Below are 11,565 nucleotides of genomic sequence, written 5' to 3'. Positions count from 1 at the left end.
GATGGCTGTTGACGCAAGTGATACAGGAGCTGGGGGTGTTTTGCTGCAAGAGGATGATCAGGGTATTGAACACCCTGTATCTTATTACAGTAAGAAGTTCACTCCACCTCAAAAGAACTACTCCACTATTGAGAAAGAGCTTTTGGCCTTGATTTTGGGTTTACAGCATTTTTCATTTTATTTGTGTTCTGGTTTTGACCCCATAGTCATTTATACCGATCATAACCCACTGAAATTCCTTAGTAACTTTAAAGATAAAACTCAGAGATTGACAAGATGGAGTCTACTTCTTCAGGAGTATTCATTAGACATACAACATGTCAAGGGGAAAGAAAATGTTATTGCAGATTGCTTATCTAGACTTTAGACAGATTGTTTTAGAGTAATAAGAAATTTCCTTTGTAAATTTCTTTTTCTTTGTGGGGAGGTGTTACATAGCCTATGATTTCATCATCCTTTGTATAATTCTAACGTACAGTATGCTGCATGCTTGATCACGATTCGCCTCGTGGCTTCCATAGTGACCAGGCTTGCGTGTTCTACCTCACTCCCCCCTTCTCCCCCTTATAGTAGAGTAAGTCGTTCTTTCTGTTGTTCAGAGCAGGACTGTCAACTCTTCCTCCCCTGTGCCTTCATTTCTGCGTCGTTCTTGCAAGTTGAATCAAGCTCTGCCGGCCCCCTATATAATGAGCTCAGTCTCTGCATTAATTGCCACTTAGATCTACTCCTCATTTTGTACACATCTCTGCCCTCCCCTGTATAGTGTATTTTTGTGAGTGCTCAGGAAGTCTCCAGCCATCTAGCTGCTGTATAATTTGAGTATAAGTGTTATAACCATTTTTCTTGTACTGTGTAGCCTGAGGCGTTGGTTCGCGGGCCTGGTAGGGTTTTTGTGATTCATGTAAAGATTTTAATGTCAGCCAGTGTGAGTAGTTTTTTGTAGTTAGTTTGATTAGATTCGTTCTCCTAAAAAGGAGAACACGGGCATTGAAAGCCCGTCAGAGTAGTTATTCTTACTTCTGGCAGGCTATTCTCTATCGAGGAGGAGGGTAGGCAGTAGTGTTTTGTTGTTGTTTTGATTCTTTCCTCATTAGAGGAGACCGGGCCTTGCTGTAGCCCGGTTGGTGGTGGCTGGCTTCAGTGGAGTAAGGGGGAAGACAGGGCCTGGGGAATGCCCAGCACACACGCCCTGTCTCCTGGCTGAGTTTGTGGTGTGTGAGTGTTTTGTATCTGTGATAATATTATATCTTACTTTAACTGAGCATTATTCGGTTCTCTCATTTATCAGGGCTGACTTAGATAAATTTGTTCTTGCTAAATTCGTGTTAATAGAGGCTATTGCAGTTAACCATATATGTAACCTGTTTTGCCATTACATTATCCTTATGAGTCCTGAATGTTTAGTTGTTAGTTTGAGCATTAAACTTTAACTTGTAATTTTACCTAACTCTTTTGTTTTGAACCTGAAACTTTGCGGGACAGTAGTGATTTTAGTATTCTCACTTGAAGTGTTCATTATCTCTCTCTGTTCCGTAACACCATCTATCTATCTATGTATCTATCTATCTATATACATTCATACACACACATCCATGCATATATACATACACACGTTCGTACACACATACACACATTTTTTTTAACCTTACATTATCTGATAGGAAAAAAAATGCCTAAGAAACCTAAAGTCCCTAAAACTAATCACCTAACAGACAGATAGCTAACCTATACTAAATCCTAAAAAGACAAATGGCTAAACCTACAGTAATGATAAAAATAAAATACCTCGACCAAGAGAACACCATCGACTGCAGATATGTAATGCCTCTCTACATTACATACCTACACTCATCACCTGGTGACTGTCAGTCGAGCCACAACCTAATACGAGTACTGTATAGGTGACATCAATATATGAAAGAGAACCAGACGAGTCAAGAACATTTCCATATACGTCAGCTGTCGGCCCTAATTAGAATAACTTAAGCAAGATGGTATTATGTATTTAAGTAATATGTACAAAAAATGAACAACCTCGCCCAACAGACCACCATCGACTGCAAGTGCCCAATACCTTTCTATAGTGCACACTTGCTCCCATCAGCTGGTGACTGTCATCCGAGGAACGGGGTTTAATGTAGGGGACATCAATGTTAGAAATACATCAGTGGGAAGAGGGACTGTTTCAAATATGTCAACTGTCAACCCTAATTAATAGTGCAATATATACATATTTACAGTTGATAAAAACCATAACTATACAGTAAAAAAGTCACATCACTCTGATCAGTCCGGTCTCTCTCAAGAAAGCCATCAATTTCTCAGTCATAACAATGTCCTCATCACCCAGGATGGTGGAAAGGGTGAAGGGGACGTCTGCTGCCCCGCAGTAATTTATTTGTGAAGCACGTTCACGAATAAATCGCCGACAGCGCAGGATGATATGACTGATAGATAATACCGCATCACAGATGTCACAGTGTGGTGGGAATCGTAATTTCCATGTAAGGTTTCATATGCGTTAATATGGTGGCATCAAGCCTTAAACGAGCCAACACTTTTTCTTCAAGGCGACTGGGACGGTTGGCAGTGTCCCAGTCGCCCAGGTACGGCTTACATATTGGAATATCTAGTGTGGTCCACTGACCTTGCCACAGAAGATTTACTGATGTCTTTCCGAGAGAGAGAGACTCGACCGTAGATCACGAGGAACGTCCCAAGTCTCCTCGAGCTCTACAGCAGACTTTGCAAGTAAGTCAGCCTGCTCATTGCCTTAGATACGACAATGACCAGGCACCCAGATCAGCGTGAATGACTTGTTGCATGAATGCAACTTATTAACGATGCGGTCCTGGATCTCGTGCGAGTCCGTAGTGGTAGATGCAATTGCCTGAAGGGCTGATTTCGAGTCTGAAAATATGACAAATGAGTCATGCTGAGAATTGAGAGCATAGTCTATGGCTTGGTCAATAGCAAAAAGTTCGGAGGTAAACACAGATGTATGAGTCGGCAACCGATAAATGAGGGCACATTCAGTCGACCACACACTAGCACCCACACATTCACTCGACTTGGAGTCGTCCTGTCTGTCTTTCAGCTCTAAATTTTTTAAACTGATTTACTGAATTCTTCATTGCTGTGTCATTAGAGTAAACTGATAACCATGGTACCTCTTCATAATACTAACAAAAGTACCAATGCACATTTCATATAAAATAATCTGACACTACAGGTGATGAAAAATGGCACGATACTGTAATCTTACATTTGCTGCTCATATTTCTTGAGAATGTATATTGCTAGCTCTTAACATTACTGTAATCCCATTGTATGCAGTACAGTAACAGTCTTTATAATAAGAACTGTAATTACTGCATAGATATGCATTTTCACACAAATACTGATCAATCTTCTTGATCAGTATTTATGTGGTGTCATGTGTATTAGGTGTCATGTGTGTTGTTGATTGTTTAGTGATATTCCATAAAATAAAATTGAAAGAGATATTCCATAAAATAATTCTGACGAGTAAGAATTGAAAGAGCACATAAGTGCACTTGAGTCTTGTACTTTCCTGATCATATTTCACCATGAAATATTTGTATTTTTCGAGCTGTTCTTATGCCATTATAAAGGGGTGACTTTGTAGAATATGATAAAAGAAAAGAGAAGTTGATATTGCATAAAATAAAAGAGTTTCGGCGATTATAATTTAAAAGAGGGCTTAAGAATCCATCCTCACACACGATTTGTCTCCTTTCTTTTCATCTTTTAACCAAGAAATAACTGTAGTTTCGGATTTGTTTCTATACCTTGAGAAGGCCGAGACTTTGTAGAACACAATGCAAGAAACACGAAAGTCATATCACATAAAGTTCATAATAAGAGTCATTCATACAAACTCAGCAGACTGGCCTAGGTGAGGGGGCTATGCGACGTCATCACAGCCCAGCTGGATGAGCGAGAGTTAACCTGTAGGTCTCTCAATCTTGATTGCAAGGAACTTTGAGCATAAAACGCCTTATACAATATCTAAGCTTTATACGTCATCAGCTAGACCACACCTAGAATACTGTTTGCAGCACTGATTCTCGAATCTTATTATGGATGAAAACAGACTCATGAATGCGCAACAGACAGCCACAAAAATGATCCCATCGGTGTGAAATTTACCCCAGGAAGAGCGACTGAAGAAACAAAATGCGTTTTCTCTAAAAAGGCGACGACCCTGAGGACATTTGAGTATTTAAAATTCCTAGCACATTCGACGATGTTAGATATGATAATGTCTTCGAAATGCAGAATGATGTCGTGACTTGAAATAATGGAATGAACACAATTATGGGGAAAAATTCTGTTAATGTTCACGTAGTGAAATTATGGAATAGGCTATCAGCAACATTAGTAAAACTAATGATACGTTAAAAATTCGGTTACACAACTATTTTGAAACTATAAGCTATAACTAACTGGGTCTTATTTTTTCCAGGGTGAAATGTATGCTGCCGACTTAGGCGCTTGCTTAATAATGAGAACATCGGTGATTGTGTACGCTCTTTACTTTACAGATCCGTAGAACAGATATTACATGATGCACAGCCGCTCCTCTTCATCATTTCCTTTGAAATTTCCACGCTTGTTCTTTCTGACAAGCATTATTTTTTTCCTTTTTCGTGGCGTACTACCGTATGGTGTGATGGGTGAGGGAGTCTTTTTTTTTTTTGTTCTTTTCTCATACATATTGGTAAGATCTTAGTGGAATTGCCTTTTTTGCAACAGGTAACCTCGTCATGGGCCAACAGGTGTCCTATTTGTTATCTGTAAGCCCTATGTACTCTTGTGCACATCTGAGAGAGAGAGAGAGAGAGAGAGAGAGAGAGAGAGAGAGAGAGAGAGAGAGAGAGAATTAAGGTACAAAGAATGAGTCTTAAGTTTACCTTTGAGCTGATGTAATTGTATTAGGATGCTGTTCATATTTTTGAACATCTTATCAATATCCTGTGTATTTATATTTTATTTCAAGATTTTATCATTATGAATATCCATTTGTGTGCGTTTTTAATTATGTTTGCGTAAGCAATTCAAATATTATATGGTTAAACATTTACAGCAAGCTTTTTGTGTTTTCTTTTTATGATTCTAGGGCTATTTTGTTAATGATTTTCACCATAAAAAAACATCAAAATCTGGTCACTTTTTGGCATCTGAGAGACGATGTTGGAGGGGAATATACAGTTACCGTAGCTACTTTCGACCTGCAGGTCACTACTGGGCCATTTTTCGTAGACAAGGGCCCGGGTTAAAATTGTAGACTGTAGTTTTAACAAGTCTGTATGAAGAAATCACCTTTGCATTACCCTGAAGATTTACTGAGAGAATAGGTGAGTCATGTCTGAAGATGTAATATACGAAAGTACTTATTATTTTTATTTCTCCCATGGTCAAATTGCATACATATATTCAAGGCGAGATTCCTGTACACACACACACACACACACACACACACACACATATATATATATATATATATATATATATATATATATATATATATATATATATATATATATATATATATATATATATATATATATATAGGATAATGACGCGTTATTCGTGACATTGTTTGGTCATAGGTGTTGAGACAACTTTCTTCAAAGCAGCCGTGACAAAGAGAAGAAGATTGTGTGTAGGTTTACAAACTTTTATGAGTGATAAGTGTTCAGTTTTCGTTATACATTGGCTTTACTTGCAGTAAGACCACCAGACTGCCTTTCTGCCTGTTTTTTATGTGTCTGGTTCCCAGTTCCTGAAGCTGACGTGTCAGGGTGACGGTTTGACGTGTACCATTTAAGTATCTCCCCCATCAAGACAACGCAGGCGACACCGTGGCCTCCCACTAGGAACCAGAAGCCAGTCTGCAGATGCTCCAACCCAACAACCACCAGTTGTCTCTCAACCTGTTCACATGCGGCTCATTATCATCATCATCAGTTTCCTGAGTTTACTGTAAGTATAATTAGCTATACAGACGACATACTGCCCGTGTATAAGCAAGGCTTGCTGCATTGTATGGATTTCTTAACTTTTTATTATTATAACGTTAGATTTTGTTGGTCTGATCCCTTAGCCTAATAACTCTTCATCATTTGCCAATACTTGTAGCTAAACTATAGGAAGGCTTAAATTCTGCTGACCAGTTAAAGCAAAGTTCAAGCCTCCAACGTATGCTTCACGGATGCTATAATCATAACATCATTATCTGATTCTCATCCGAAGAGCCAGTGCTAGATTGTTTATCGTCATCCACAATGGTTAAGCCTTGACTATTAACATCTGAGACATGATAATACTGTAAATTAAAAAAAAAAAAAGTGACACCGTTGCATGATAGTGAAGAACGGTCGAATCTAAGCTAACGTTAGAAAGAGCCTCATCATCTATAATTCCTTAGAACCTGAATACTGTAAGTTTAATGCGTAACTTTTTTACAGTCATGTTTACCAAAATTAAAGAGGTGTGTCACCTGAGTCTGAGGTTGCCACTGTAAATCCTTGATGGCATAATCTGTGCCATATCGGTGTCTCTCCCGCCTCACCCTGGCGTACACCACATCATCCAGCCAGTGATGAATTAGTCCTGCCTCGATCAACCTCTGGGTCAGCTTGGTCACTGCACGGCGAAAGGGGGCGCCTTTCCTGTATTGTGATAAACGGAAGCGAAACGAGAGAGAGAGAGAATCAAGTGAGAAATCAAGTCACTTCTTGTGTGTGTGTGTGTGTGTGTGTGTGTGTGTGTGTGTGTGTTCTGACAACATATTTCACTGGTGGCGATACGATCATAATATATTAATACTGATCATAATGATATGTTAATACCGCAAATGATGATGATAATGTTTGTGCTTTAGGCCAGCATGGAATCACGAAGTAGTTTATGCATACCATACGTGGAATTTAAATGTCAGCGAAATTCTTGGTAGAAGTATACAGAAGTTTTAGTGATCTCAGCCTCAAGAGTTTATTCATTATACAGTTCAGTCGATCTCTGTGTAGTCCCTTGCGTAAAGATCGATACCAACGACCTCTGGTTCCAGAGATACCAGCGACCTCTAGTTCAATAGACTGTATTCTCATCAGTTTATATGGCGGCTTTCTAGCACCTGTTCCTCACCAGTTTATTTTTGAACTGGTTTGTCATTCCTGAGGCTCCTGCGACTCACTCCTATCTGCATCAAATAATCTAGCGTAAACAGAAACCGAATGCTGGAGTTATCCCGTCCATGCAAGGATTAATGGTACCAATAATTACACCGTCATGCCAATATATTCCCTCTCAGCTTTTTATTATCATATAATGTTGGCTGGAATAGCATTTTAAACGTGCCCCAACGAAGAGAGGATTATATTCCTGTAATTGTTTAAGCACTGTCTTCTTATATAGTTCTTCCATGCCTAATGAATCCTATCTCACCCCATCCTTCAGCAGAAAAAAAAAAAAAAAGAGGTCAGGATGATAATGATGATGATGATGTATCTGTCCATATCTGACCTTTTGCAGGAGTCTTGTTCTTTTGCCCGGAGGGAGCGTGACAGCCAGAAATCAATCATTCATCATACTGACGAAGTTCAGATGGGGAAGGAGTGTCTGTAAGAAGGGTGATGCATATGAAAGGAGAGGTGTTGCAGTGCTTATAATTGTTTATCGCAGAATCTGTATACATCATCAGTAGAATCGACAGGGTGCATATATATGCAAGCATATGAAAGGTCATACTACCATACTACCAGCATCTATTGCAAAATACTGTCAGCCAAAGTTGAAGTTTGAGCCCTAAATACAGGACATTTCCAGCGAGACGGGAACGTTAACCACAGAGCTGCTTCGTACGGGACTCATCAGTTCTATAGCATCCTCACTTTAATCAAGGTTACATTTTTCACGAAGGAATGGAATGTTTATGTCTTCAATAGAAGTAATATTACCGTGCTTTCATTCCAAAGTGTTGTTTTAAGGTGAAATTAGGAGGAAGAAAGGAAATCAGTACAACCATTATGAATAAAGAACCAAATAAATAAGCAACCAATGTTAATGATAAATCTCCTAGACAACGAATTTTCATCAGAAAAAAAAAAAAAAATACGTTTTCAAATTCTATTTTTTACTCGTTTGGTTGAAAAACGTTTGTTAGTTGTATAAGTAAAATGTAAGTAATGGGAAAAAAAACTCATAGTAATGTACAGTAGCTCCCAAAAGTATCTTTAAAAAAAGTAATATACATTCTGACACAGTGGACGATGTATCTGACACGTGTTGCCTGAAGCTTCAACAAAATTGGTAGACCTGCATGCTGGGGAGTGGTTGCCATACACCTGCATATGCCCTGGGATTGTATATACCGTTTTCTAACTGACGTAATACTAATCACTTTGTCATATGTAGATATATTTGATGTTATTATGGTGACAACTAGTTCGTTTTAACATAAGCACGGTTACTCTTTCTGTGGTTCATCTGTAATGCTTTCACGTGTGCCAGCACAAGGTTATCAGCACTCTAGATAAATAGTATACAAGCTTTCCCAGAACTTATATATTTTGAGAAAGTGTTTATATAATATCTGTGATTATGACTGGGAGACATCACACCCAGTGTAATGTGAACGGCACAAAAATATTAGAGAGACAAGTAGAGGTAAACGAAATGTAAAGACAGTAAATTAACTTATCTGAACTAATTCCCAGAGCAGCGTATAAACCTATTTGTCACTGATACACCAGCCGTATTGTGGAGCTGACTTGCGAGATTCATTCTTATATTGGACATTATATGTAAAAGAAATACAAGATAAGGTTAAACACACTTTGGGGGGCTCCTTTTATTCATTTAATAACCACTGTATCCACCGCCTGCATCCAGACCTCTGTTCAATCGACGCGACACCTACTATGAAGCTGTGCCATTCGCGTAACGAAACACCACACCTCAATACCTTCCGACACCGAGATATTGCCACATTCGGGTAGTATGTATAAATAATGATGTGTGGGTAAAATTGTCCAACAGGCAGACCCTATAGGCTATTATTAACCTCTGCATTGTTAATCTATTTGTAGTTGTGATAACGAAGGAATTGTGACGGGTATTTTTCTCATGCTGTTTAGTAATCTGAGTTTCACTTATATTCAAGGGGGGCTGGGTGACTCAATGGTGGCGTCGTAGCTCAAGACCGTGAGGTAGTGAGTTCGTGCCCCACCCGAGTAGCTACTCAGCTGAAAGTTAGCGCTCTCATCACCCTATCAGGGCTATATGGTCTAATATAGGCCTAGCTCGGAGAATTCATTCCTTCACTTATATTCGAACATGACAACTTAGCCCATCGCAGTCAGTTTTCGAACATGGCAACTCTGCCCGTCGCGGTTACTATGTATCCCAAGATACATTTATCACAGTATAATGTGTGTAATGGGTTATATTCTTTAACACAGAGGTATAAATATCGCTGAACTGTTACCATTTACAAGTCGATGGACGTTTGCGGTCACATAGTGGCGTTGATGTGTTTATTAGCAGTACCACCCACGATACCTAACCATGCGTACCAACCGCACCGAGACGACAAGTGGCCGGGAATAATGTTTCATTCTGTTCATTCTGCCATTCTTCGCACCACATTTTAAAGATACTTTTGGGAGCTACTGTACACACACACACACACACACACACACACACACACACACACACACAAATATATATATATATATATATACACACATATATATATATATATATATATATATATATATATATTCCCACATCACACAGGGTCAAAAGAACGCTAAGCAGAATGCAGGTAATTAAACACTGAGTATACCTTGAACCAGAATATTCATTGCTATGTAATGATATATGAGTAAGAAATCTATTGTATTTTAAAGATTTTAAGCCTCTTTCCTATGTATTGGTGCATCATATTTACCTCTTCCATTTTTAATAGCTCTATTAAACGGTCAAGCTGCATTGCGACACTTTACTAATATTATATATGACACTGACATAGTTGTTCCAGAATAAACTATCTGCAGTCTATTTTTATAAACACATTTTACAACTTGTCATATGGAACCTAGTAAAAAAAAAAAAAAAAAAAAAAAAAAAAAAGGAAACTATCCTGAATCTGAGCTCTAACAGCACTTCACTGGTTGTCGATTTGTGTTGAGCAATGAAAGAAAAAGAATGAGGAGAAAAATGATGATGATCGATACCCGACTACTGGAATAAAATGCACATCAGCCTCCAAGATTATGATGGGGCAAGGAAGTCGTCGCCATCATCATCATCATTATCATCATCATCATAATCGCCACCGTCATCACCCTCACACATCAACATCAGCTTCGGTCATCATCACTATCAACAGTATCAGTCATATTCATAAATCATCAGTCATCATCATCAGTCATCATTCATTATCATCATCATCATCATCAGTCATTATCCTCTTCAGTCATTATCATCTTCATTAATCATCATCATCATCATCATTTTCATTCATCATCATCATTATCATCATCGGTTATCATCATCATACGTCTGTCACCGTCATCCATCATCAGTGATTATCGTCAATCAGCATCATTATCATCACCATCATTATTATTCAGTCATCATCATCAGTCATCATCATCATCATCATCATAAGTTATCATCATCACCATTATCATCATCATTATTATCTTTCCTCAGTCATCACCACCAACTCATCATCATCATCATCAGTAACCATTATCAGCCATCATCATTATCATTCATCACCATCATCATTAGCCATCATCATCAGTCATCATCAATCATCATCATCATTATTATCACCATCTTCATCATCATCACAATTATTATAATCACCATCAAGTACTAACATCATTATCATAAATCATCATTATCATCATCATAGGTCATCATCATCATCACTATCATCATCTGTCATCAGTCATCACTATAATCAGTCATCATCGTCAGCATCATTATTCGTCTGTCATCATCATCGACATCAGTCACAGTCTTCATCATCATCATCATCGTCATCATTTTTCACAAGGGACTATCGCCATTCGTCAGCCATCCTCCTCATCCTCCTGCTCATCATCATCATCATCTTCACTAGTCATCGTCTTTCATCACAATCATCATCATCATCATCATCATCATACATTACCATCAATCATCAACGACATCATCGTCATAAACATCAATCAGCATCATCAGTCATCATCATCATCAGCCATCTTCATCACCATCATCAGCCATCTTCATCAACATCATCACCATCATAATTTATTATTCATCAGTCAGCATCATTAACATTAGTCATCATCATCATCATCATCATCATCATCATCATCATATTTCACAAGTGATCACTATTAACATTCTTCGGTCATCATTATCATCATCATCAGTCATCATCCCCAATCATCATCATTCATCAAGATCATCATCATGATCATCATTCACCATGATCATCATTCATCATCAGTCATCATCATCAGACACCATTATCATCAT

The 11,565-nt window shown here is 38.4% G+C and overlaps 1 protein-coding gene across 1 annotated transcript in view; it reads right to left on the bottom strand.

The window, feature by feature from the left end:
- Positions 1 to 5,732: 5,732 nt before the first annotated feature.
- The window catches only part of LOC145396812 (uncharacterized), a 29,961-nt gene continuing 24,128 nt past the window's right edge, over positions 5,733 to 11,565 (bottom strand). Inside the window, exons 2-3 of the mRNA XM_080270100.1 lie at positions 6,527 to 6,698; positions 5,733 to 5,960 (exon numbers count right to left, since the gene is read on the bottom strand). Coding sequence (XP_080126226.1) covers positions 5,733 to 5,960; positions 6,527 to 6,698 — 400 coding nt within the window. The remainder of the gene's footprint in view (positions 5,961 to 6,526; positions 6,699 to 11,565) is intronic.

This window comes from Coenobita brevimanus, chromosome 39 (assembly GCF_032717465.1).
Source record: "Coenobita brevimanus isolate Jiangsu-jjx chromosome 39, ASM3271746v2, whole genome shotgun sequence".
NCBI lineage: Eukaryota > Metazoa > Arthropoda > Malacostraca > Decapoda > Coenobitidae > Coenobita > Coenobita brevimanus.
The sequence above is the reverse complement of the archived record's forward strand: the minus strand, read 5'-3'. Positions and strand labels throughout refer to the sequence as shown.